This window comes from Filobasidium floriforme (assembly GCF_021052385.1).
Source record: "Filobasidium floriforme strain CBS 6241 chromosome Unknown HD553scaffold_21, whole genome shotgun sequence".
Classification (NCBI taxonomy): domain Eukaryota; kingdom Fungi; phylum Basidiomycota; class Tremellomycetes; order Filobasidiales; family Filobasidiaceae; genus Filobasidium; species Filobasidium floriforme.
Window position 1 is genome coordinate 1 of NW_025763642.1, and position 26,412 is coordinate 26,412.

General features: G+C 51.7%; 6 protein-coding genes across 6 annotated transcripts; 2 read left to right on the forward strand and 4 right to left on the reverse strand.

Moving 5' to 3' along the window:
- Nucleotides 1-112: 112 nt before the first annotated feature.
- On the reverse strand, nt 113-1,607 carry HD553DRAFT_344737 (uncharacterized protein; the record flags this gene model as incomplete). The annotated part of the gene is made up of 2 exons (XM_046183022.1): nt 113-1,446; nt 1,511-1,607. 2 exons carry the CDS (start codon nt 1,605-1,607, stop codon nt 113-115), a joined length of 1,431 nt encoding a protein of 476 aa, XP_046033986.1.
- Nucleotides 1,608-7,271: 5,664 nt separating this feature from the next.
- HD553DRAFT_316789 (transcription-related protein) lies at nt 7,272-8,446 on the forward strand. The gene is made up of 5 exons (XM_046180668.1): nt 7,272-7,655; nt 7,731-7,863; nt 7,928-7,956; nt 8,013-8,108; nt 8,166-8,446. The coding sequence occupies exons 1-5, from the start codon at nt 7,406-7,408 to the stop codon at nt 8,297-8,299; spliced, it is 642 nt and encodes a 213-aa protein (XP_046033987.1). The 5' UTR covers nt 7,272-7,405; the 3' UTR covers nt 8,300-8,446.
- HD553DRAFT_316797 (ras family-domain-containing protein) lies at nt 8,447-10,050 on the reverse strand. The gene is made up of 8 exons (XM_046180669.1): nt 9,929-10,050; nt 9,583-9,788; nt 9,430-9,501; nt 9,349-9,358; nt 9,223-9,284; nt 9,060-9,155; nt 8,775-8,982; nt 8,447-8,705 (listed from the first exon to the last, which is right to left on the reverse strand). The coding sequence occupies exons 2-8, from the start codon at nt 9,635-9,637 to the stop codon at nt 8,561-8,563; spliced, it is 648 nt and encodes a 215-aa protein (XP_046033988.1). The 5' UTR covers nt 9,638-9,788; nt 9,929-10,050; the 3' UTR covers nt 8,447-8,560.
- Nucleotides 10,051-10,825: 775 nt separating this feature from the next.
- On the reverse strand, nt 10,826-12,734 carry HD553DRAFT_265562 (uncharacterized protein; the record flags this gene model as incomplete). The annotated part of the gene is made up of 8 exons (XM_046177453.1): nt 10,826-11,034; nt 11,100-11,292; nt 11,358-11,652; nt 11,727-11,997; nt 12,073-12,193; nt 12,253-12,351; nt 12,432-12,604; nt 12,686-12,734. Coding segments are annotated over 8 exons (1,410 nt in total), but the record flags the coding sequence as incomplete, so codon positions are not given.
- Nucleotides 12,735-13,602: 868 nt separating this feature from the next.
- On the forward strand, nt 13,603-20,745 carry HD553DRAFT_344742 (uncharacterized protein; the record flags this gene model as incomplete). The annotated part of the gene is made up of 26 exons (XM_046183023.1): nt 13,603-13,680; nt 13,765-13,858; nt 13,926-14,027; nt 14,093-14,166; nt 14,237-14,479; nt 14,572-14,895; nt 14,960-15,206; nt 15,271-15,451; nt 15,518-15,597; nt 15,661-15,682; nt 15,755-15,802; nt 15,874-15,934; nt 16,001-17,116; nt 17,183-18,882; nt 18,941-19,168; nt 19,238-19,381; nt 19,441-19,677; nt 19,748-19,790; nt 19,856-19,875; nt 19,939-20,023; nt 20,092-20,186; nt 20,260-20,280; nt 20,350-20,397; nt 20,480-20,491; nt 20,565-20,585; nt 20,655-20,745. The coding sequence occupies 26 exons, from the start codon at nt 13,603-13,605 to the stop codon at nt 20,743-20,745; spliced, it is 5,415 nt and encodes a 1,804-aa protein (XP_046033990.1).
- Nucleotides 20,746-20,885: 140 nt separating this feature from the next.
- On the reverse strand, nt 20,886-22,306 carry HD553DRAFT_344743 (uncharacterized protein; the record flags this gene model as incomplete). Its single annotated transcript, XM_046183024.1, has 3 exons — nt 20,886-21,259; nt 21,330-21,387; nt 21,461-22,306. The coding sequence occupies 3 exons, from the start codon at nt 22,304-22,306 to the stop codon at nt 20,886-20,888; spliced, it is 1,278 nt and encodes a 425-aa protein (XP_046033991.1).
- Nucleotides 22,307-26,412: the final 4,106 nt, after the last annotated feature.

Genomic DNA, 26,412 nt, shown 5'->3' on the forward strand with positions numbered 1-26,412 from the left:
TCGCGGGATCACGCTGGAAGTAGATTTTGGTCGTAGCTAGTCATAAGGTAGACAACACGTGTGTGACAGATTCGATACAATGTCTTGCACTCCTTGCAGCCGCGCTGGCAGCCTAAAACACAGCGTACGATTCCTCGCTCATGCCAGGCATAGTCGCCAATTCAATGGGGTCGACTTCATCCGCTCCTGCCGGTATACTGTCCTCGTCACAGTCGAAATCGGTGTCTATCGTTGACGTTCCAGCATCCTGGGTTGTCCAACGGCACCAAGATAGCCTGAACCTCTCGTGAAGTTGTACAGGGGGAGGTACGTCTTGCAAGGGCACATGACTTTCATCTTCTCTAAAGGGATGGAAGTCACGATTGAGGCCGGCGGCAAGAAGATCGAACGTTTTCAGTCGCTCCATGATGCAGCACACGGCCATAGCGGGCAAAAGTTGCCTCGGTTTTGTATGCGCTACAGGGGGTTTCAAAGAATCCCAGATGGCTGTGGGGGGGATGTTTGATGTGTTTACTATCGTGCACAACAGGTTACGTTGATCCACCAGCCAGTATTGTAAACGTGCCGCCTCCGTCCTCATCCTGGCGAGCTCTTTCATCGCACAGTCGTAATGACGGGTGGCACGCACCCCCTCTCTTATATGTGGTTGAGTCCAGAGTTCCGCTCCAAAGTGCCGTTGGTCTCTAAGGCAGGCAAAAGACTCAGAGACTGCTTCTTGATTCTCCGTCCAACGGCTTTGATCGATAAGGGGCGGTCGCTGTGCGATCGGCAGAGCCAAACGTGCCGTCTGATACTTCTTGAGAGATGTTTCAAGACCAGCGCTTCTGGCATTGAGGCCTGCTTGGATTTTAGCTCGGAGCTTGTACGACGTTCCCGGGCGCGAACAGCGATCTAACTCTTGCATCCGCGACATACAAGCCAGTTCCAGGTGGTCGAGAGCGTCTTCATAAGCCTCCCACACGGCGTTGTCTGCCGCTATCTTGCCCTCCTGACTGTCTAGCCAGATGAAGATGTCTGCGTCCCTCGGATACCGTGACTGTAAGTTGTGTTGGTTCATACAGATCAACAGATCCTTGCGGGCGTTCACCAGAGCATCGTCTGCATTGGCCCGGTGCGCAAGATGCATAAAGTGGATCACAGGATCGGTCGTCGGTTCGTTGTTTACTTGATCGAAAGCGATTCGCTTTTGTTTGCTGTCGTTCAAAGCTGACCGGTACGATGAGGCCAAGCGATAGAAGCGAGCTTGTTCCGTTCGCGCCCTACGCATGTGCAGTGTAGCAACAGAGTGACCGTTTTCTCGGGAGACTCGCTCACTATCGATCATCGTTCGGAAGAATGCCAGATCCCAGTGAGGCTTGCCATGGCTGCGAGTGAGGCTCCGGATCGTCTCCAGAGCCTCCCGCTGCATAGCTCTAGCTGATCGGAGGTTTGCTACGAGGAACCTGGCTGCATTCATGAGGCCGCGAACACGTCAGCGCCTGATTTTGAGGGTGCAATCGAGGGGACGCACCTGCGTTCGCCAGCTTGTCAGCGTTCCAGTGTTTCAACATCATCTCCAGCATTTGATGTCGGTGATACGCTGTAGCATGCCGGGATAATCCAGCCATCCGATTAGTGAAAGAGAAGAGACGTTCACACGTCTCAAAGTCTTCCAACCCCACTGCGGCGGTTATTCGCGGATGGTACTGCAGCTGGCATTCGTATGAATGGGCATATCCATGCCATGCGCCGATGTCTGGATTGGGCAAGGGAGGGACATTCAGTTGGGAGGTCTCTCCTTGAAGACATCTTCTTACTGACGAAAAGACAGCCGTGGATGAGGCTCCTGGAGATGCTTAAGCAGGGGCGCATGTGCAAATGTTTTGCTAAACGTGCAACCGATATCATATCCAACAGCGATCCGTCCGGGATAGCGATCTGCCATCCATCGCAGAAGCGCGAGCGGAAACTTGGAGTTCTCTCGCTCCTTTATCATATCAGTGTATGCGAGAACGACGCCATGTCGGCAGACCAGCGGGAACCATCCCATTGCGTCGAAGATCTTGGTTGCGGCTGGCTTCTCCAAGGCTGCATTCCAATGTGATGCACAAGGGCGAGTGTCGGGAACATCCTGAGCAGGGGTTGGAGCTGTTCGCGGTCGTGGCTGAGAGGCCTGTTTCTGATGTGTGATGGTTTGATGACTGAACGAATCAACAAAGGTGGTGCCCAGGCGGAACGACGATCGATGAATTTGGTACTGCCGAGCCGATGGATGGTGATCATGTCTCTTCAAACTGTTGTTGCCGTCCAGAGCGACACAGACTTCATACGTATCATCCGGGGGAGCTGACTCGCTACCAAAACACAGCGGGCAGTCCCACTGGCGAAGTGGGGGGCCCCTCGCAGGTGCTTCTACCGATGGACAATCTGATGGTGCTAGTACCCCGGTCATTGGTGCGGAGCGAGTCGTCAATGGTTCATCCTGAGTTGTAGGTGGAGGAGGTCGTGACAGGACCTGTTCGCGGTCGGGGTTTGCGCGCCGGAAGTCCGTATCGAACACTGTGGTTCCCCGATTCTGTAAGGAATCTGCCTGGAGTGAGAGTGATATGAGTATTATACGCTTTGTGGGGTGGGAATGGCCCTACTTCATTCTCCATAGCGGTCACGATGTCGATGTATAGGTCAACAGCAGCACTGAATTTTACGCGAAGGCCTTCGCTGTAGGCTATCTGGGAAGCGGGGCGTCCGAGCACGTTAGCAAGTTATGTATCATCCAAGCTTTGAGACATACACCTCCAGAGACGTACTTGATTGTATGTACAGATAGAGCGTACGAATGACTGTCGCGAATGCTGGGCGTGACGGAAATGTATCGTGTAGAATTCTAGGCATTTTGAGCTGAAGGCTACAGTCGGGAATTGCAGCCGAGACGGAATGTATCCTCGGCTGATGATGTGCGCAGCAATCCCGGTTGGAGTTTCTCTCCATGAATTCGGAAGCCAAACATGCGAACATTCTATTTCGCACGGTGTAAATACACGTCCCGTGGAGAGTGAGTGAAGAGACTGACCGTAAATATCGACGAGCAGAAGAGATGAGCAGCCTTGTTGTCCATCTCCCCATGGGAGGGGCGGAGTCGGTGGGGGACTGTATCTGTGGCGGTAGTAGTGAATGACAAGGACAATGAGGATTTGATCGAGGTAGACCTGTTCGCGATTGCGTTCGACGAGGTAAGACCTGGGGGGAACAGACCGCGAATGAGGTGATGTGAATGGGAGACGGTGCCCTACGGGACTGACGATTTGTTGCCACGGGTCAAAGCCTGGCTCAGTGCAGTGTTGAGCTCGTTAAGATGATCAAAATGACGAACAGGGCCGAACACGTCCTCTTGTTCAGTTGCGATGTCATTGAATCCTTCAAAGTGGTTCGTGAGGATAGTGTTCGTTTCTTTGTGAGAGGCCTGCACTCCTCTGGGCCTGCTCCCGTTTGGCCGCCAGCCGGGAAAAGAAAGAATCACACCCTCACGACTGGTAGTATTGAAAAGACTTGCACGCCCTGTTGGATAGCGAGTTGTCACCCGGAGGGGAGATGGTGTTGAAGGTGATCTAGGAGGGACGAAAGCTGAAGGTAGACTACTGTTTGGTATAATTGATGGCTTCCCTCGCTTGACCTTCGTTGGTGTTCTTGGTGGACGATCGGGAGGCATGACACAGTGGACAGAGTGGACCAGTGTCTGGATGGCATTGGGATTCGCATGAGAGTGTAAGTGCGTCTGTAACAGCGACTTTATGTAAAGGAAGAAAGTGAAGGTAGCGATACAACGATAACGTCGGGTACAGCCGAAAATGCGGATGCAGATGTTCGCGGTGTGAAGAGAGTCTCCCGCGAACACAAACCAACTGATGCGCGAACACAAACCAACTGATTGACAGGGAGTTGCAGTACATTTGCAAGGGGGACGATATGTATTGGCGGTCACATCGTGTATTTATAGGCGGTATGACAACAGGTGTTGGTGTAGTTGGTGCAGAACTTAATGAAGCAGACGTCGGTCCTCACTGAGTCGAGGGCAAAAGGAATAGTAAGAGTGAAGGAAGGAGCAAGCATTGAAATGTATAAACAGATTGAGAACGACCTTACAAGCCACCCGAATACCAAACGCAATGAATCTAATGTACAACCTACCCTCGTCGGCTAAGGAGACGTCGCTGGGCCAGCTCGAGCGTCATGAGCATTCGGGCGTCATCGATGTTGCTGTGGAAAAGACTTTCTGCACCCTGTTGAACAGACTTGGTCCGACAGATAGCTTCGATGAACAGGCAGGTGAATACGCCGCAATCACTCCCGTTCTCTTGCTGCGCGACGTTCTGTATGTCGGGTGGTGTTCGTATGAATACCTATCAACCGCCAACGGAGGAACGAGGGGACAAACTCACCGGGTAGTGATACGTCCATGCTGAAGTATCCAAAGCGGTACCGCGAAGGGCATGATGAGTCTCCGCAAGCCAGCACAAGACATACTGTTCACGAGGGGTAAGGTGTAAGGTGAGCAACGAAAGGACGGGGCGTCTGGAGGGAAGACATACCGAGAAAACATCCGTGCGGGTGGCATCTTGATACCGTGCAGAGTCAACGATATATATAGCCTTCTCGGGAATGTCGATTGCAACCGCAAACCAATGTTCCCGGTTGACGTTCCAGGGCATGACAAAGAGGTTAGCTTCGAACAGGTCGATGCCATTCTAAGAAGGGATGGCGAACAAGTATGTTGTAAGTTTGAAAGTTTCAATTGACGGCGTAGTAAAAGTATTTGCTCACCTGCTCGAAGTACGGAAGTTGGGTGGGACTCCCATCTACGGCACCGAGATAACGCGCTCCCTGCTGGTATTTGGATGTGAGGATCTGTCCGATCACGGTCGGGCCGACGATCACCTTCGCGGAGCTACCGGAATGATTGGGAGCGTTGTTCGCGGGGGTGTTCGCGCGGCATTCGACCAAGTACAGATACGACTCAATTGCTGCATCGTGTAACCAGTATCCAGGCCGGAAGCGGGAGTAGAACTTCGCGGTGGGAAAGGCCGTAAGCATCGTGGCCGGCGGGTCAACGTAGTGATTAGATTGGGAGCGGCCGGGTTGCAGAGGCGGGTAGTGTTCCTCCGGATCCCAATCACGAGGCTTTGCGCTCGCCTCCATGATGGACTGAGCCTAGAATTTGTAAAAGAGAAGAGAAAAGTTTAAACGAAAGTTAACAACGCTATGGGTTCTTGAGCTCGCCTACCCTAGTCTTCAATGCGTGACTCAGTGGATCCTCGAAGCGGAAAGAGCTCGGAACGAGCGGTACTTCAGCCACCGAGGCCCGATTGTTGGCTAGTTGGGCAAGTGGGGCAGCTGGATCACGCTGACCCATGGCGGCCTGGAGGACGGGAGGTTGAGATACTTTGAGGAGGGAGGGAAGACCCATGGGAAGTGATGGAATCGGGGTCGGGGCAGGGGCTGCGATGGCCTCTCGGCGTCGTCGTTCCTCCTGTTCGGAGTACATCAGCACGGCGGCAGCTGGCGTAAGTCCCGCATCTGTATCGCGAGGAGGAAGAAGGAGATGAGATTATGAGATTAGAACAGGATGCTGCCTCATCGTTCAGAACACGTACCCATAGTATCAGCCGCTAAGGCAGTAATGACCGTTTGGTAATCTGCAAGACTGCGTGTGAGGTCGATAGGCTTCAGATACGAGGGGAGAGAGAAGTCCTCAAGTTGAGCGTGATCTCTAGACAGCCATGTCGAGCAATGTGACTTACAGGAATGGCAGAGTTGGCCGGTGCGTCTAGAGCGGCAGCGAGAGCCGAAGAGGCAGCAGCGAGCTGTTCGCGGGCAGATTGGGGAGGTTGAGGAAGGTCTCGCGTACCGGACTCCCATCCGACGGGAGGTTTGAGCCCAGCAAAAAGACGGGAGGGGATAGTTGTAGCCGCAACGGGAGGTGGCCGCGCCGCGCTGGATGTGACTACGGGAGTAGCACCCCTCTCCCGCTCTTTGCCCTTATCACGAGCGGTCAGGGCGGGGATCCTCTTGCCGCCAAGGCCACTGTTATCGTCGTCGTCGTCGTCGTCAGGCAATAGGTCAAGGCCAGTCCAGGACCAGTCAGCGGCATCGCGGAGCAAAAGATCCTCCTCAAACTGGGCCTTGTCTTCAGCAGCCTGCTGCCGGTAGTTCTTCATCCTCTCGTCGTTGCGCTTCATCCTCTCGTGGGAGTGCTTTTTGTCCAACTCATTAATAAACATGAGGTGACTCTCGTCGAGGTCCTTCATCCTCTCGTCGTGGTGCTTTTTGTCCAGCTCATTAATAAGCATGTGGTGATTGAGCGTCGTGCGAGGAGAGGGAGGATGAGGTGGAGACGGTGGAGGGGCAGATGGGCCTGCCTGGGGAAGAGGGGGCTCGTTTGGAACGAGGCGGGGCGAGGGTGTACGCGAGAGATTCAAGTCGATTCGCCCACCCGCGAACTTGTCGCGCCAGAATTTCGGACCGTTCGCGGGGACAAGTTGTGGAAATTCCTCTTGCGGACAAAGGCATGGAGAGGCGAAACAGTTACACCCGACGGATGAGAGATCATCAGGTGCATCCTGATCGGTTCCCGTCGCAGATGCGATGACGGCGGCTATGATATCAGTTGGTTTGCCTGCCAACTTGGTGACCTCTTTATCTTCTTCATTGAGGAGATCGCGGAGGGAGGAAGAGGTGGGGGTGGGTGCCAGCGTAATGCGAGCACTTTGGTCGGGGGTGACCGGGTTGGAGGAGTTGGCGGGGACAGACATGGTAGAAGTAAATGGATTTGCTGGATTAGGTTGTAATTACGAGTAGTAGATGCGGAAGGTGAGAAGGAGGAGAAAGGCAGAACATACGAGAGGGAGCGGTGCGCATGGTGTAGTATATCAAAGTTTGCGTCTTATATATGAGATATGGGCCGGGAACAGCGAGACCTCTAGGTGTCGAAGATGGAGTACAGTTGGCTGAAACGATGGCAGAGTTCTTTTGTCGTGGGATGTTTCAAGCATGCATGGTGTAATGTCTATTGTCTGGCAGAGTTGGTCTTTTGTTGTGCGAATGTAGGTTTGTTTTCTTTTTGTTTTTTACCTTTGTTATGTTTGTTTGTTCGCGGGTCATCTCGTGTTCGCGGGGAGACTTTGTTTACTGTTTGATGGGGATTGAATCATTCGCTTCGTGTTCGCGCGAACGATGCGTGGGCGCGTCTCTTAGCTTAGTAAAGCAGAGAAAAATTGTGAACCCGAGCGATTGTCAATCTCTCACGCGCGCCAGGGATAGGTGGGCCCGCCACCCCTCGATTGCCCTCCTCTCTATAGCAGCTGCAACCGTGCAACCGTTGACCTTGTCTCATCTTCCCCCTGTTCCTTCTGCATTCATCGCATAACCAAAGATGACTTCCAAAACTCTGGACAATTCCAATCCGACTGTGCATGCAACCTTATCACAGGCCCATGCTGAAAAGCCAGTCTCTCAGAGCGCGCTGTTGGCCAATGTCTGGAAGACGTCGAATGATGACCCACAGGAGCAGGACAGTGATATGGAATGGGTCAAATCAGCAGTCTCTCAAGAGGAAACAGGGAAACCTCTAGCGTTTATAGGAAACACGGAACGAGAGGACATAGATGAGCTCGAGGTTTTCGGTGAGCAGACGGTGACTCACTCGGAAACTCTGTATCACGTGTCGCATCCCGCCTGATGCATTCCCTCGCACACAGATTTGTTGCGATCAATCACCGATCCTGAGCATCCCTTGACATTGGAGCAGCTCGCCGTGGTATCGCCCTCTCAGATACACGTTTCTAACAAGCAGGGTGGCGAACGAATCCTTATCGAGTTTACACCAACGATGTAAGTACTGTGCCAGCCAAACGACGGTTTTGACTCTCATACTTTTATACTTGCAAACCACTAGACCCCATTGTAGTATGGCTACTCTTATCGGTGAGCCGGAGTATTCTCACAGAGTCGGGCATGCGCATTATTGACATCCAAATCAGGCTTAACGCTCCGGGTTCGACTGCTGCGCTCCTTGCCGCCCAAGTACAAGGTCGATATCAGAATCAAAGAGGGCATGCATCAAAGCGAGAATGCCGGTATGTATCATACGGTTACCATCACACTCTCGTCCAGTAGTTCACACGTGCATATAGTCAACAAACAGCTTAACGACAAGGAGAGGGTGCAAGCGGCCCTCGAAAACGCACACTTGCTCGGTGTAGTCGAGGGTTGTTTGTCTAGCGCAGATAACAGAGGAAATGCTGGAGGCGGAGTCTTGGTGGCCTGATCGTTCATTACCTCAAAGGACAGAGCGTGTCCTTGCTTTCAATACGCGACAGGCTGCACCTGCTCCATACTTGGATGGAGCGAGAGCCAGCAAGTCCCCCGGACGTTGCAAGACTCGTATATACCCCCTGGAGCTTGAATAGTCATAGATATCAGATCCGTAATCGAGAACGACAGACACGTCATTATCATACAACTGGTCGAACGAAGCGAAGCGAAGCGATTCGCCGTGGACGCAAGGGAAGTGGTCAGGGCTTGTTGTCTACGAGCAGCATCCGCCAGAACTTTGTTGGTTCTGCCCCTGCCCAACGTTGACGTTTCCAGAACTCTTTCCAGCCAGCCCAGCTTGCGACGCCCCAGCAACGGCAGCGTCAGGTTGGCTGTCGATCAGACGGGTCTTGATGTCCCTGGCAAGATATGAAGAGTCTATGTGAGAGGATTGTCCAAGGAAAAGCCAGCTACCCATCCCGACTAACCTGGCTAGCGTGAAGAACGCCTCTTCGACGCCCTCGTTGTCCTTTGCACTGGTCTCTAGGAACCTCAGACCAAACTCGTCGGCCAATTGTCTTCCCTGCTCTAAAGTAACGGCACGCTTCTCGTCCCAATCGCACTTGTTACCGATAAGAATCTTGTTGACGCCTTCAGAAGCGTGCTGCTCGATGTTTGCATGCCAAGTCCGGATGTCTAGACCGCGCGACGATGTGCGAGAAAAGAGGGGAAATGAGAAGGTACTATTTGGGCGAATTTGACGGCAGACTGACTATTGAAGCTCTTCTCGTCTGTGACATCGTAAACCAGAAGGATGCCCATGGCGCCACGATAATACGCCGTCGTTATGGTCCTGAATCGTTCTTGTCCTGTTCACAACCGGTGGAAGACGTCAACCAGGTCCTGCAATGGCTGTCTAGGTCCAGATCGCCGTACCAGCGGTATCCCAGATCTGTAACTTGATCCTCTTGCCATCCAGCTCAATGGTACGGATTTTACTGATCGAAGCGGGTCGTCAGCTGGGCGAAAGACGCCAAATGCGCTGACAGGCGAAACACTCACAAGTCGATACCTGAACGTGAACGAGATTCACTCCGCACTTTCAGACAGGAGCGACATTCTTACAGGCCAAAGAGAACATACCAATAGTGGTGATAAAGCTGGGTGTCCAGGCATCATCACAGAACCTTAGCAACAGGCACGACTTTCCGACTCCTGTCAAAGTGAATTGGTTCAACCACCACGACGTTCAGTATCCATCCTTCCAAGCCATCATCTCTGCAGTCATGTGCGTACCGGAATCGCCAATGAGCAGCAGTTTGATGAGAAAGTCGTAATGAGGGGCGACCATGGTTGCGGGTTTCCGGAAGGAATGGAGGACGAGAGAAAGTCTAGAATTCGTCAGACAGGATTTTGCGTGGAAGTCCGATTGAGCACACAAGCTACAAGTAGGATGGAAAGCCAGGCGGTGGTTTACGAGGTTGGTCAATTGGTTGCCTATCCTGTTAAGGCGGCGTCCAGTGGATCAGGGTCGAATGCCGAGGACAGATGATGTGAACCGTTGAATTCCAGTACGCAGACGGTAGAACGAACGGTAAGCTGACTGAGGGTTGAGTGATGCAGACGGCGCGGATAAACGAACCGTTGATGACTCGAGAATCACAAAAGTGAAGAGGATAGCAAGACGGTACGGAGGTGTATGCGTGTGTGTGTGTGTGTGTGTGTGGTGAATTGTGTGTGATGTGCATGATATGACGACGTTGTACTCGAGCAGCGATGCACGGGTTCGTCGACACGAGAGTGGGGGGTGGTGGGGGGGGAGAGGGGAGGCAAAGGAACGAGAGGACGAGCGGGGGGAGGAGGGCCAGAGGAGCGACAGGGCACGGGGCGAGTCGGACCACCTCTACCTCGCGTGGGTGAGGGTCGTCTGCATCCGGCATCCGGACAATCCTATTGCTGCTGCTGTTCTTAAAACGAAAACAGGCTTCGGGGTATGATGAGTTTCTCTTTCCTCATACAATCTAATTCTGGCCGTAGGTATTGGTCCATAAGATACAAATCAGAGTTCTATCAACAATGGCTCTTCTGCATCCTCGGTCCTGCGAGCGGGTTCACGATCGATACGAGGCAGCGCGTGATTGGGCGCGTCTGGCATGGCAGGAAAGGTTTCTTCTACTGTGTGAGGAGGGGCTCGCATAGTCCATGGCTCGTCCTGTGCGCCGCCATTCGGATGGGCCGATGGACCCGTTTGAGCGATTGGGACCGGCACATAAGCTTCCGACTGGTATGTATGGGTTGGCAAGGAAGGAGGCGGCTGGGATACAGGATGGGACTGATATGTCGGATCCAAGTAGGGCCTCTCTTGTCGATTGTCACTCGCAAAGCTTTCGGTCGCCTGAGTATGCATTGGTCGAGCTTGGTAATCTAGAGACCCTGCTCGGTCGCTGTAAGGGAGGCTGACCGTTGGTATTTGGGTGGATTGGTGTATATAAGGCGGTTGGCCCGGCGGATGTTGCTGATGTATTCCGGTGCGGGTGGACGGAACCGGTGAATGGTACGAGGGTTGTTGTGATATTGTCGAATAACCCATGTACTCCGATCCGGCGGGAGCGCCCGCCCGATGGGCTCCGGGCTGATGTTGACTCTGGGTCATCCGCTGCTGGACGCTGTACGCCTCTTGCTCCTCTTGTAGCTGATCGTATCGTCGAACAGCCTGCATGAGTCGTTCATGCATCTCCGCCAACATGTCTGATCGCCCCATTTCTATTGTCAGTTCGAAGCGATCGCGAGCTAATCGCTCAAGGCTAACTCACAGTGTTTCGTGCCCTTTTCTTCGACGTTCCTCTGAAGCTTTCCTGCGAGTCCGTGTGCCTGCTCGTATAGTGGATATACGTGAGGGAAACGGTGCAGGTCGCGGTCGCCAAATCCGACAGCATGCTCGATGGTTTGTGCAAATGTCAACATGGTCTCAGTTTCCCGAGGTGATAGATCATAGGTCGGAAGCGGCTGAGAGGCGAAGCACTGGTGTCAGTGCTATGTGAGCTCAGACGACCCGGCCAGCCGCTACATACCTTGTAGTCAATCTCCGGATCCTCTATCGCGCCAGGAGCGGATGGTCTGACTTGATGCATATCAGCCAGACTAGCCTCGATGGCGAGACGAAGTTCGTCGTCCTCGGTTTCGAGGACATCGGAACCTTCCAACTTCCGGCCATGCATTCCAGGTTGCGAACCGACCATCTGATTGGAAGCCTCACCTGAGCTTCCCTCGGCCAAGGACAACGCAATTGCTCTTTGCAGATCTGCGTCAAACTGCTCCGTCCGTATCGATCGTTTTGCGGGGATAGACGGCGTGTTCGGATCGTTTCTTGAAGAACGCAATTCCCATGTTACGATGAGCTACGGAAACAGTACTCGTGAAACGGCTTCGAGCTGACGTACTTGCTCAGCCTTTCGCCGCGGCCTCCTTTCTGGTAGCATGGTTCGCAAACGCGAACTTCTTGAACAATGCCCAGATGAGGGAGGGGCATCGTCTTGCTAGAGCATGCCTGATCAAAAACGAGCCCACAATTGCGGCAGTGGTGTTTCCGGTTCGTGAACGTGAAGGGCGATCGGCAACGCATGCAGGACTCTGAATCTATCCAGGTTGGAGGGGTCGCTGTCGTTAAGAGGTGGTTGGACACAGTCTTCGGAGGTGGAGGGAACGCAATGCCTAAGTACAACAGCAACGATCCAACAGTTTGAGATTTGATGGTCACTATTGCGACGTCTGGACAATCGGGCGTACCGCTTGCTTTGAGATCCCGATAACTCTCTGGCAAGTAGCTCAAATTGCTCTTCGCTTCAAACACCAGAGCCCATTGCTGGAGTAGATTTATAGCCATCTCGCGAACCTGAGGGACAGTAGCCTGTACCCGCAAAGGTAGGCTTAGCTAATAGTCAGGAACCACGTCCCCAATCGACTCACAGGCGCTTTGATTAAGTTGGTCATCTCACCCACGAAATCTTTGCTAGCTATCTCTTGAAGGAAATGATCGCCTCCGTTTTTTATACATGTGTCAGTCAGCTGACGTGGGACAGAATGAGTACCGATGCGAAGGAGTAAGCGGGTTGATACACGACCTAGGCCCTCGCATTTGGACTCACACCCAACGCAGCCATCTGGACTCGTCCATTCTTGCTTGCCAGGCGAGTCTTGAGACTTTGCATGGCCGATTTAGGAGGAACAGTCTTGGAACGGATGAGATCGCATATCTCTAGATTCAGAGCGATGTCCTCCGATTCCGGCCAAGGCAGATTTAGCGGCGAGCATGCTTTCTCTGCGATGATTACCAAGTGCGCGTCGTAAGGACATGAAGAGACCAGCAAAGAGACTCCACCGGATTGGACGGATCACATACCGACCAAGTCTTCTAGTTGTGGGTTGAGTGAAGAGCCCCAGATCCAAGAGGCCATAGCGGTTGTCGAATCCGGTCAGAATGAGTTCAAGCCCAAGGTGGTCGCTGACCCTCGCGACACGAGTCGAACTATCAGTTGAGCTAGTGATCCGTTCGATAGCTACGGACGGTTCTTGCGAGTTTGCGTCCACGAGCACGTTCCTAATCCAAGCCAGTGATTGCAGCAGAGGAATGACGATGATATCTGGCTGAGGGGGCAAAGGCATAGGATAATAGAGGATATGGTAGTAGTCATCAAGTTGTCAGAGGGTGATATCATCACCTCGCGTCGGCCCCGACTCGCGTGAGAAAGCGACTCTTGACCTTGCCGAGGGTCACAGAGGTCGTCGAACGGTTCAAACAATCCTCTACAGTATACGTCGCGACGTCGTCCCCATGTGCAGGAGTCTACGGATTCATAGATCATAGACAAGCTTGCAGACCTGCTCTCACAAGCGACAGTACTAGCGATCATTCTGCGTCCGACAATCGATACAGATCGAACCTAGATTTTCCAAACTCTTCGTACCAATCGCATCGCCACTCGCTGGACAGTCTGATCCTCGTGGAATCTTGGCTAATCGCCATCATCGAGGTCAAGATCGACTACCGAGTTCCTTGACGGTGTCGTTCAAACCTGTAGAGCGATTTCTAGTGCTGCAACAAGGTCATCGTCACCGCTAACGGAACGGCGAGTCATCTCGAGACAACTTAACGGGTCCGAAGCCTTGGTTGGCGCATCGGAGTCGTCACGCCTCAGCACCTTTTCCGTGCAACGCAGCGGTGTCTCGAAACTCGTCAGCTCGGTTGGAACATCAGTACATCTTGTCGGGAGCCGTTGCTGCAGTCTCGATTTCTCGGCCATTTAGAAACCTTTCGCGATGCCTTTTACACAATCCAACGCTCCGGTCCGCCCGGTGAAAGAAATCCAGTTTGGTATCTTGAGTCCCGAAGATATCGTACGTCTCGCCTGCTTGAGCGATACTATGCTGCACGTCTGCCGGGATCTCTGCTCACTCGGGCTGGGGGTTTCGACCATTTAGAAAGCTTACTCCGTGGCGAAGATCGAGTTTCCCGAGGTTAACGATGAGAATGGCAAACCTCGAAAGGGCGGTCTTATGGACCCCATGATGGGCAGTGAGTCTCAAGAGGAAGTGATTCCTGGCCAGGACCGGATTATTTAGTGCTTAAATTGCGGTTGCAGCGATTGATCGTAACACGAGTTGCGAGACATGTGGTGAGGGCATGTCCGAATGCCCTGGACACTTTGGTCATATCGAGTTAGCTCGGCCCATTTACCATCCAGGTAAGAGGGGACTCTTGCGAGTCTGTCCTCCCGCCCGTTAGCCTACCGTACCTGTCTCGTACCAGGGTTCATGGTCAAGGTCAAGAAGATTCTCGAATGCATTTGCACGAATTGCGGTCGGCTTAAGATCGATCAACAGGTATGTGGTCGGGAGTACAACGCAACGGTAGGATGGTATGAGTGAATCATGAACTTTCCCTTCAAAACAGATGGAACCTGGATTGTGGGAGTTATTGGCGAGGCTTCAACCCAAATATCGCTTGAAGTATGTCTGGGAAAAGGCCAAGAGCACCTTTGTCTGCGCAGAAACAGATCCGGCGGATGAGGACAATCCTATGCCTATCGGACACAACGGCTGCGGACATCGCCAGCCATTGATCAGGAAAGAAGGGCTCAAAATGTTTACAGTCGACAAACGGGTTGGGGAAGAAGAGGACTCGAAGAAGAAGAAGGTTCGTATCGTCAAGGGATAAATATCGTCGTCGTGGCTGACACAAGCTTGCCCCTTTTGCATCGCTACTTCATCTTGGCCGTGATCACACAGGAAGGTCCAGCAAAGCCTGCTACCGATAAACACTTTTATTCCGCGTTTGATTGCTACAACCTCTTGAAGAAGATTCCGGCCGAAGATATGGACGCCATGGGGTTATCGGCAGAGTTCGCTCGGCCAGAGTGGATGATCTTGACCGTCTTGCCTGTTCCTCCGGCCCCAGTGCGCCCTTCGGTGGCATCTCCAGGCAAGGCGAGCGCTCAGGATGATCTCACGTACAAGCTTGCCGAAATTATCAAAGCGAACGGCTCGGTCGAAAAGGCCGAACAGGAGGGTAGTCCTCAGTACATCATCAACAACTTTGTGGAATTGCTACAGGTGCGTACCATATCGCGTATTTCCACACCGCGATATCAAGCCAAGTAGTTGTCCCTTTTTTCAGTATCACGTCTGTACGTACATGGACAACGATTACGCTGGCGTACCGACTTCAAAGCAAAAGGGCGGTCGTCCTATCAAATCCATTCGAGCTCGATTGAAGGGAAAGGAAGGAAGACTTCGAGGCAATCTCATGGGAAAGCGAGTCGACTTCTCGGCTCGAACAGTCATCACGGGAGATCCTCTGCTTGACCTCGATCAGGTCGGAGTACCCCGGAGCATCGCAATGAATCTGACATATCCAGAAAGAGGTGTGGTGCCTTTGAACAGTTATGAAGAGTGGAATTCGGCTGATTCTGACATGTCCCGGTACAGTAACGGTTCATAATCGGTATCGCTTGCAAGAACTCGTTGAGAACGGTCCGGCATCCTATCCCGGCGCCAGATTCGTATTGAAAGACTCCGGCGAGCGAATTGATCTGAAGTACCGACGTTCGAACGTTCCGTTGCAATTGGAATATGGTTGGATTGTAGAGCGACATCTGATCGACGGCGAGTGAGTAGCCATGTGGCAGGCGGGCCTAGACGCAAACTTACTGAACTTTGCTCCTTGCACCGGTAGTTACGTTCTCTTTAACCGTCAACCGTCGCTTCATAAGATGTCGATGATGTGTCATCGAGTCAAAGTCCTCTATTATTCGAGTAAGCGGCCACTCGACAACAGACGAGCTGTATTGGGCTAAGCTGATAGACGACCGCGCTTAGCTTTCCGATTGAATCTATCGGTGTAAGATCAGCCACAAGCAACCTTTACTTGGGAAGGGCGGCTGATCCCCTCTTCCCGCTCTGTTCTACTTAGTACATCGCCCTACAATGCCGATTTCGATGGTGACGAGATGAACTTGCAGTAAGTATGATTGAGCGATGTGACTATCAGCTCGATCTGTATTTGAAACCCTAACGCCCTATCCCTGTTAGTGTGCCGCAAAGTGAGGAAACTCGGGCCGAACTCCAGCAAATCGCCTGGGTCCCGCGTCAGGTCTGTCAAGCGAAGCTCGAAATTCCTGGGCCTAGCTGAACTACGCCCGTTGTTTGGAATCCGCAGATCATCTCACCCCAAGCGAACAAGCCAGTGATGGGGATTGTTCAGGATACGCTTTGTGGACTCCGCAAGTTCACACTGAAAGATGCCTTCTGCGACTGGACTCAGGTGCAAAACATCCTACTCTGGTTGCGTAATTGGGACGGGGTCATCCCTACCCCAGCCATCCTCAAGCCGAAGCCCATGTGGACCGGCAAGCAGCTCCTGAGCATGTGCATTCCGAAAGGAATCAACGTATCCAAGTTCAACTCGAGCAAGCCCTCGCCGATCGATGACAGCGACGAGAACGTCTTAGTTGAAGACGGGGAGATCCTGCACGGTACCATCGTCAAGGCTATGGCTGGAGCCCAAAATAACGGATTGATTCACGTCATCTTCCGTGAAAAGGGACACATCGCTGCGCGAGACTTTTTTTCGACCATTCAAAACATGATCGACTTCTGGCTCTTGCACCATGGTTTCTCTGTTGGGATCGGTGATACCATCGCGGACGTCACCACAATGTCCATGATAACGAATCGTCTTCGAGAAGCGAAGGAAGAGGCAGCACTGATCATGCGAGAGGCCGAACAGAATATCCTCACGCCTGAGCCTGGAATGAAGGTCCGGGAGACCTTCGAACATCTGATGAAGGGAGAACTGAACAAGGCTCGAGACTTTGCTGGCGAGTCGGCACAAAAGAATCTGAAGGCGGACAACAATGTCAAGCAGATGGTGGTTTCAGGATCGAAAGGATCTTTCATCAACATCTCGCAAATGTCGGGTTGTGTCGGGCAGCAGAACGTCGAAGGGAAAAGGATCAACTTCGGATTCCGCCATCGATCTTTACCCCATTTCGCTCAGGATGATTTCGGTCCCGAGGCTGGTGGCTTCGTCGAAAATTCGTATCTGCGAGGCTTGACGCCGCAAGAGTTCTTTTTCCACGCAATGTCCGGTCGAGAGGGTCTCATTGATACTGCCGTCAAGACGGCTGAAACGGGTTATATTCAGAGGCGATTGGTCAAGGCAATGGAAGACGTGATGATTTGCTACGACGGAACTGTCAGAAATTCTGCGGGTGATGTCTTGCAGATGCTGTACGGGGAGGATGGCATGGATGGAGCTGCCATGGAAAGACAGGTAATCGCTTCCTGTGCCACAAAGGTGTTAGTCTTGCTTACGAAGTGATTTGGCACCCTCTTACAGACGCTAGACATCTTGAAATTGTCGAAAGATGCCTTCAAAAAGACCTACAAGGTCGACTTGCTAGACAAGAAATTCGATCTGCCCAAGAATCTCTTACAAGCAGGTCTGCTGGATAACATACCGGACGTCCAATCAGTTTTGGATGACGAATATGCCAATCTGAAGTATTATCGACGGGAATTGAGGCGAATCTTCCCGGACGGAGAAGCATCCCGACCATTGCCTGTCAACATCTCGCGAATCATTCAAAACAGCCGTCAGGTCTTCTCTATCGACACCCGCAAACCCATCAATCTCAGCCCCGTCACTATCGTCAATAGGGTCAATGAGCTGTCGGAAGAATTGATCGTCATGCGAGGCAACGACGCCCTCAGCAAACAGGCGCAGAAGAACGCGACCATCCTTTTCAAAGCGTTGCTGTACGGCAGCCTCGCTGTGCGGCCAGTTCTGATGAGGCACCACCTGAGTGCTGAAGCATTTGAATGGGTAGTTGGGGAAATTCGAAACAAGTTTATGCAGTCGGTCGCTGACCCAGCGGAGATGTGCGGAGTGTTGGCAGCACAGTCTATCGGAGAGCCTGCTACTCAGATGACACTCAACACCTTCCACTACGCAGGTGTGGCGTCGAAGAACGTTACTCTCGGAGTGCCACGGCTCAAAGAGATCATCAACGTTGCCGAGCGGATCAAAACGCCGATCAATACCATTTACTTTGATTCGAAAATCAACCAGAGCAAGAAAGATACTAAGAGTATGACGGCTCTCCTCAAATACGTCGACATCGAACGTTTGACGTCGAGGGTAGAGATTCACTATGACCCGGCGGTCGACAGCACCTATATCAAGGAGGACGAGGCCTTTGTCAAGGCAATGTGGGAGATGCCAGACGAGCGAAACGAAGCGGTCCTGGACCGTCTGTCGCCATGGGTCATCAGATTCGTACTTGACAGAGCCAAGCTTCAGGATGCGGAGATCGAAATCGATCAGGTGGAGCGACGGATTAACGAGATCTTCAATCTTGGATCACACGATCTGCATGTGTGTCCCTCCACCCAACTCTCGCAGCAACTCGTCATTCGAGTGCGAATGGTCCTGCAGGACAAGGGAGAGGCCGAGGATGCAGACAACGAGAACGTGCAGGACACGCTGAGACGTGTAGAGAAAGCCATCTTAGCCATCGAGATGAGTGGAATCCGGGGTATCGAGCAAACCTTTATCCAAGAAGGCAAGCGGACAATCGTCAAGAACGGGGACTTCGACAAGAACCACAAGGAATGGTACATCGAGACGTCCGGGAAAGACGCCAAGGAAGCCCGAGACACCGCCAGCGGGAAATTTGCCGGACTGACCAACTTCAAGGAGGTCATCGCCGTCGATGGAGTCGACGTTTCTCGAACTTACTCAAACAACTCGTTCGAGATGTATCAAGCGTTGGGAATCGAGGCTGGTCGGGCTGCTTTGCTCAAAGAATTGCGTGGCGTCATCGAATTCGATGGATCATACGTCAACTACCGCCACCTTGCTCTTCTCTGCGATGTCATGACACAGCGGGGCAAGTTGATGTCCATCACTCGTCACGGTATCAACAGGACCGATGCCGGTGCTCTCGCCAAGTCCTCCTTTGAAGAGACTGTCGAAATCTTGATGGAAGCCGCGGCCATGGGAGAGAAAGACGATTGCAAGGGTGTAGCTGAAAACGTGTAAGTGACTGGATCTTTCATCTCGGTATACTCGTTGGCTGAGTCTTTCTTGTCACAGATTGATTGGACAAGTAGCAGAAATGGGCACCGGGCTTTGTCAGGTCACGCTTGATCTGGATCTCTTACGAAACGTCCAGCCTGACGCCCAGGGAGACTTGGCGCGATGGCAGCTGCAGCAAGGCGGAGCTATGACGCCTGGTGGCGGATTCAACGCCATGATGACGCCTTACGATGATGGCAGTATGCCGTATAGTGACACTGGGCGTATCTATGACGCTGCGTTCAGGTAAGGACATGGTCCGTCGACACAGATCTTTGCAGCCGCTGAAAAACTTGTCGTTGACCGCAAACACAGTCCAATCGGTGCAGCTGGCCACGATGATGCGTTCGGAGACACCATGCCTTACGGCATGTCGCCTATTGCGCAACCCAGTCCTCGAGGTGCGGGTAGCTACAGTCCTTCGAGCCCTGGTTACAGTCCCACAAGTCCTTTTATCAGGTCAGTCTGGCCGAATCATGAGTGGCAATACGACCTGACCGGTGTTTTTGGTCCAACAGCTCCCCAGCCTATGGCACATCGCCTGCGTCGCCTGGCTTCGGTTCTTCGACACCTTGGGCTGTCACGTCGCCTGGATACTCGCCGCAATCGCCGGGTTTCGGAGTATCGCCTGCAAGTCCCAACTTCTCACCAAGTTCTCCTCAATATTCTCCTAGCTCCCCTACCTATTCACCTACCAGTCCTGCCGGACACGGGCGCAAAGCCTGGGGCCCCACAAGCCCTACCTATAGTCCTACGTAAGTTTGAATTCTGCGTCTTCACTGTATACACTCGCTCACGTGTTGGGTACGGATTCACACGAGACAGGTCGCCTGCTGGTCAATACTCTCCGGCGTCTCCGCAGTATTCGGTAGGCTCGCTCCATGATGTCATTATGTTCTCAGCTGACCACGCATTGATGTCGTGCGATCATAGCCGGTCTCTCCCGCTTTCTCGTAAGTCGCACATGCGACGAGTTCAGATATGAGACCCCATATGCTGAATCTTTGCGACACTAGTCCTGCATCACCCGCGTTCTCGCCAGCATCTCCAGCGTTCTCGCCCGCATCACCAGCTTTCTCTCCGGCTTCGCCTGCATTCTCTGTTGGTCTTTTCTAACGGTGTCACTGCGTTAGCATCTGACATCTGCTGACGAGGTGTGCTTCCTGCAGCCCGCTAGCCCAGCCTTCAGTCCAGCCTCACCGGCGTTCTCACCTACCTCACCTGGCGGTGCATACTCTCCGGCGTCGCCTGCCTATTCTCCGGCGTAAGTTAGAATCTTGGACCTTCAGTTCTGCCATGCTGAATTGACTTGTTCTCCATGGCGGCGTTGTGCACAGGAGTCCGGCCTATTCTCCTGCGTATGTCGCGTCTAATTTCTTATACGAAAGACCTCAGACTGATGCAACATCATCTTGGCGAGCATTCAGGTCGCCAAACTACAGTCCTACATCACCCGCCGGGGCCTATAGTCCACAGTAAGCACGATCGGGTCGGGTCGAGGTTCGAAGATCCTGGAGAACTTATCCAATACGCGATTTTCCCACTTTCGACTCACAGCAGCCCAGCCTAGTTCGTAATGAAGCACGGTTGCCTGTTACCCTCGTGTGCCGTACTGATTCTGGGTCTTGTCTCCAAACTATAGCTCTCCGACGAGCCCCGCATTGTAAGCCGACTTGTTTCGTCCCAAAGGAATGTTTTACTTTACTGATCGACATCCACGCTCGTGCGACAGTTCACCTACATCCCCTCAGTACTCAAACAACGTCAACAAGAGCCCTGCGTATGGTGGATACAGTTCCGCTTCCAACCAAGCTCGGAGGTGATGTACCGTCTACAACAATGGGGCTATATTGCTTTGACGACCGCATCGGGTCAATTGTACAAAGACTGGTTGAAAATGTGTTTTCATTCGCGCATGATGCAATGTCCATGCCTAGCATACATGAAGAGGTCGGGCCCGTGTCTAGCCATCGGGTAGTGGCTCTGACTCAGCATGAACAGTCGTTGCGTAATCATCTTCATCTAGCACTACCAGCACTCGACCCTTTGCACCATCTCTGACGTCGTTAATTGCGCTCAAGGCTTGTCGACCTTTGTCGACCATAAGTTCCAGACGTGCGTTGGCTCGTGTCACCGCGGTGTCGATCTGCGCGATGCAATCGAGGTAGTCGTCTAGTCCGATGTCATCTAACGTCTCCATATGAGCGGCAACATCTGTTGACACCGGATGAATATGTCCTGGGGCATGCATCGATTCCGAAGCCCGTTGAAGCTGTCCAGAACTTCTAAGCTGTCGTCTCAATGTCAATATTATCTGGTCCTTCCTCGTCACTTCCGCTATAGCATAGTGCAAGATCAGGTCAAGTGATTATTGATATTCGCGCATTCGCGGGAAATACAAACGTACCTTCATGTTGTCTGTTCAGTGTCATGAGGGACCTGTTCGTAATCAACAGGTCGGCGTACTGTCGTAGAGTAATGATGATTCAATCAGGCCATGGTCTGCTTCAGCGTGCCACAGAATCAGACGAGTCTCACCTTGCGGTCTCTCTTTGCCTCTGCAGCAGCGCTGTTGACTTCAATCGTCTCTCTTGCCGAAACAGGGGATCGCTCCGGGGAGCCAGGTACTTCCATTTCCTCCTCGGACGGTAGCAGAAATGGCTGTAGACTCTCCTCTTCATCCTGGTCCATGTCAAGAGCGATTCCAGTGGCCTGCAGTCGTGGGAGCGTCTCGGCACCCTTTGAGTGAGCATCGCCGAGCCGCCTGTCGTGCTCTGATTGTAGGCGCGCCTTTCTCGCACTGCTTCTGGCTGGTGATCGTGGAGACACCCCGGACCTGGGCCTGTAGTCTCCTGGCTCGAGATCGGAATTTACAGGGGACGACGGTCTTGTGAGTATGCTTCTTGAAGCATTGTTTCTCGGGTCTTCCCCCAATCGAGAAACACCGGTTATAGGATCGGGTTGTTTCGATTTGGCACCCAATGCGGATGTGGCAGCCGTGAGGGCTGTCGCTCTGGGGCTGTACAATTGTACGGGGCCTTCGGCGGCGGCCATACTAATGTCTCTTGTGAGCTTGTGACCAGTCCAGAGACGTTCGGAGCGAACGGCCACCGACGGAACAGCTGATAGACCGTGGCCTTGCGTTTTGGCATCATTCCTGGTCAACGCGGGTGACCGTCGGTCGATTGGCGCTGCCGGGAGTGTGTATCGAGCGTCCGTATTGCCCATATTCACCTTGGCTCTTGGGCGTAATACAAGGCCTGTGGTCTCGGATGATCTAGCTCCCGGCGGGTTCTTATTGAAAGAACCGGAAATCGAGGCAGATGGTCGCAATGCGGGACGGCTTGCAGTGGGCCCCATCTCTAGCTGCCTCGTCACCTGCATCCCGAGAGATTGTACGGTCAGCTATGTGTGCTCGCTATGTTAAGGGACTCGTCGACTTGCTTTGCGGCGCGGTTGCTCGTTAAGATGCTGCATGGTTTATGCTTCGGCTATCGTCCTGGCTTTCTGTTTTCGTGCAAGCCAAGTATCGAAGGATCATCAAGGGGTCGCTTTGTGTGCACGACGGATTGGCATAATATCGTCCAGAAATGTGAAATACGTCGGCGGGCAGCTGCCAATAGAGCTGAGTGTAAAGGGTGTTTGATGTCCGATCGAATTGATCGTTTGATCGCCGATCTCTAAAAGCGATCACTTCGATCACTTCATCGGATCACTTACATTACTTGCAACACTTGCATCTATCGCGAACCGTCGTGCTTCTGGGTGTTACGTAAGCACGGTTGTTTACGATTTGTCCGCACGGGCATAGGAGAGCGGAGCCGCTTAGGATGAAGCACTCACGGACATCAACATGGATGCAAATCTGTACTGATAAAGTAGAATTGCTTGAAAGAAGAGAATTCGATCGCAGCCATCAATTTGTTGCGCAATAGATACAGCAACAACAGGGACAACAATTGTTACGGGAGAACCTTGTGAGCCACAATCACTACCATTGGCAGACATTAAGATCATAATCAGTCCGCTTTGCCAAGCAGAGTCACTCAAACGGGAAGGAAACACTCCTCCCTACCAACTTGTTGGACAATATACAAAGCTACATCAACAGGTACAACAATCCTACTCAGGCCCGCCCAAAGGTCCAATATGATTATCATTCAAACACCAACTAGATGCATCGTCAACCACATGTCTGATGGCATCCGGTACAATGGAGAAACAGCTTTGGCTCAACAACTGAATCCTGATTGATGACACAACCATTATTTTACAGCCATCTCAATCTCAATTCCTACCTTCTTGCCGTTGCTCTGGGTTTTGCTATTGTTCTGGAATTGACTATATGCTTAGTCAAACTTGACTGTATTCAATAGATCACACTCTGCAATAGTAGAAAGGTCAAGTTTTAATAACGCATTGGATATATACCTATCCGACTTGTTGCAAACATGTTCAAGATGTATTGCAGAAAGGTTGGAACATAAAACATTGCTAAGTAACTTGTGTCACGCTGCTAGCACTCGACCTGCTCTGTCTTAGTAGTATCAAGCAGACCTGCTTCCTTGTCCATACACCATTGTCTGGATTTGCACGCATACCAAACTCGCTTTACCAAAACAAACTGCCTCCATTCTCCCTGTTGAGATATCAGCCTAAGCTGGTGGTATAGCTGTTCCTTTGATAGTGTTGATGAATGCTATCTTTTGTGTGAATCACTATGTATCTGGTTGCTGACTTAAGAGTCAAGTAGTATATGAGAGGGGAAAGGGGAATGAGGCCAAACTTGCCTCCTATATATACTATCCTGATGGTAGCATCCATGGCTCCACAACCTCTTGAGACCTGTACATCCTACAGGGAATCCTGTAGATTGTACAAAGTACAATGTGCAATGCACGGAGTATAAAGTACATTGTACATCCTACAGAATGAGGCTTTGTGATGGAGATTGCACCTTTGGTATCACCTATGATGTCATACCATGCCAATCTGCAACAGAATCTACTTCCTTATCCATATACCTGTCTTTGAGGCCATACCTTCTGCCAAACTCACTTCATACAAACAGATCCTCCCATTCTCTCGACTACCTGTCCATCTACCTGCAATTCAACATAGACCCTCAGACCCTACAATTAGATGCTCTCAATGACCTCTGCTGTAACACCTAATATTAGTGGATCTAGTTGTCAACAACAATTTGAACTGGACTGTTGGTGTTGCTCTTTGAAATTGTGGCTCATATCAAGCGAGATTGGTTTTGCAAGAACCATTGAACCTGATAGGCGCAATACCAGCGCTTCCCACCTATCGTGTCGATCCATGGTGAGATCATGACTGCATTGTCCATGCTAAAGGGTTGAGGTTATAGCAACACACGCATAACAGAGGCCAAGTTATAGCATCCGTGCCGGAATTGATCAAGGAGTACCATATGTTGTATCACTCTTTCATTCACTGGGTTTATATACCTTCATCTGCTATTACATCTATATACCCTAGACCTACCCTCACATCACTCCTAGATATGTCCTCTCTGGCAATCAAAGGCAATCATCAAGCCGGTCTTCTCAGGAGCCTTCCCAATGCCTAACAGCTGAAGCACGTGATTATTTCAGGGGTATAGACATCATAAAGTGCGGTTAACTCCTTGGCTGCTGTTACGGGCGTCCTCGAAAATCGTCTAAGGGGTTGCTTCTGCGTATTTACTTCCGTCGCGACTACGTGGCGGGTCACAGGTTTCTAGATGCAAGCGAAGTCGGATCACGTGACTACGATGTCTCACGGTCTTTCTCGAGTTCGTGTGAAGTCGCGACACTGTACTAACGATTGCGAGTTCGTCGGTGATAGTGTAACCTCTCCTAATACGTCTCCGTAGTGTAACTAAGGTATAGGCGTATGTTGAATGTAATAACTGTGCTTGAATCGTATAGAAGTACAACAGACTCGCACGACTTCTCTACGATTCGCGCTCCGTTATATACTAACTACGTACTCGTGTTGCTCGCACCGAATCCGCCATTGTTTACCGAGTTTGCCCGACTTCGTGCATGTCTTCTTTGTTCGAGAACAAAAGGCCATCGTCCATCGGTCACTCGTTCAGGCGAACAATAGATGGTCGAACACACGAAGACACACGAAGTCGCGGTTTTCTTTTGTTGTCTTCGTGCGGATCCGCTGGGTGTCGCCCGATCCGGGCCGATGACCTAGATGCGCGTCGATCCCATGCTGCCGTTCGGTCACGCCCTGTGACAGCTGCCTGTCAGGTATGAAGCAAGCCGACTCTTGTATGGGACAGGAGCAAATTTCACAAGTGGTGTGAAGTAAGCCGACCCTGATGTGGAAGAGGAGTGGAACTCGCAACTGATTTATAACTGGATACCTTGCAATTGTCTCAACACTATCCTATTTGGTAATTCTTGATGTCCTTTGCTTGTTATGTGACAAGGGTAGCTAGTCCTTGTTGGTTGAAGGGGTGATGGTGGAAAGGGAAAGGGTGAAAGGGACGCATTGAAAGGTAAAGGTAATTGGAATGAATATAGTGATAAAAGGTTTGATTCCTCCTAAAAGAGAAAAGGTATGATCCATTTCTCCTTTTGGGGACTCCTATATATGTACAATCTGAGGAAATAGCATGTGCCAGAACATGTGTCTGTAGACACAAATATGTGACTGTAGACGTGAATATGTGACTCAAGACGTAAATATGTGACTGTAAACACGAATATGTGACTGTAGTTGCGATGATGCGTCTGAGGTCGCACAAATGTGTCTGTTATAGGCGTCACGTGATGCGCGATCTATGGTGCGTGTCACCTTGGGGTCTTGCTCGGAGACCCTCTTGGAAACCCCCTCGGAGACCTTTTAGGAGATGTTCTTGTCAACGTCTAACTAGTAACCTGTAGTAATTAGACATCCGTTATTACATTACCATGCATACCACTACCTTTCCCCAGTCCCGCAACCTCATTACCTCAAGACCCTGCAGGACAAGTGCTGGGCCTTATAGTATCTGCAGACGCATATTGTTGTGATATCAGCCTAAGCTGATGGTGTAGCTGTTCCTTTGATGATGTTGACTGTTGCTATCTCTTGTATGGATGACTATTTATCTGATTGCTTGGTTGCTTGCATAAAAGTAGAGTAGTACATGAGAGGGGAAAGAGAAATCAGACCCAAATGGTCTGCTATATATGCTATTCTGGTGAGCATGTCCCCTAGTAGACTTGCGACTGGAGCAGTCGCACAATTGCGTTTCTGGACACATATGGCGTCTCTGGCTGCGTATTTGTGACTCCAGTCACAAATGACATCACCAATATGCGACTCCAGCCGCATAAGTGCGTCCCTGGCCGCATAAGTGTGACTTCAGTCACAGTTGTGTGTCTTCAGTCACAACATGTGATCTCAGTCACATGTTGACCCTTTGTGCTTGAGATTGCACCTTTGAGCATCACCTATGATGTCATAGCATGCCAATCCTCATC

What these genes read in the sequence shown, in the direction of transcription:
- HD553DRAFT_316789 (XM_046180668.1), top strand. Translation starts at nt 7,406, where the DNA reads ATGACTTCCAAAACTCTGGACAATTCCAATCCGACTGTGCATGCAACC. An exon ending in ATCGAGTTTACACCAACGAT is followed by an intron (nt 7,864 to 7,927) that starts GTAAGTACTGTG and finishes GCAAACCACTAG; the next exon opens with ACCCCATTGTAGTATGGCTA. An exon ending in TAGTATGGCTACTCTTATCG is followed by an intron (nt 7,957 to 8,012) that starts GTGAGCCGGAGT and finishes CATCCAAATCAG; the next exon opens with GCTTAACGCTCCGGGTTCGA.
- HD553DRAFT_316797 (XM_046180669.1), bottom strand. Translation starts at nt 9,637, where the DNA reads ATGGTCGCCCCTCATTACGACTTTCTCATCAAACTGCTGCTCATTGGC. An exon ending in GCTGCTCATTGGCGATTCCG is followed by an intron (nt 9,502 to 9,582) that starts GTACGCACATGA and finishes TCACTTTGACAG; the next exon opens with GAGTCGGAAAGTCGTGCCTG. An exon ending in AGACGAGAAGAGCTTCAATA is followed by an intron (nt 8,983 to 9,059) that starts GTCAGTCTGCCG and finishes CGCGCGGTCTAG; the next exon opens with ACATCCGGACTTGGCATGCA.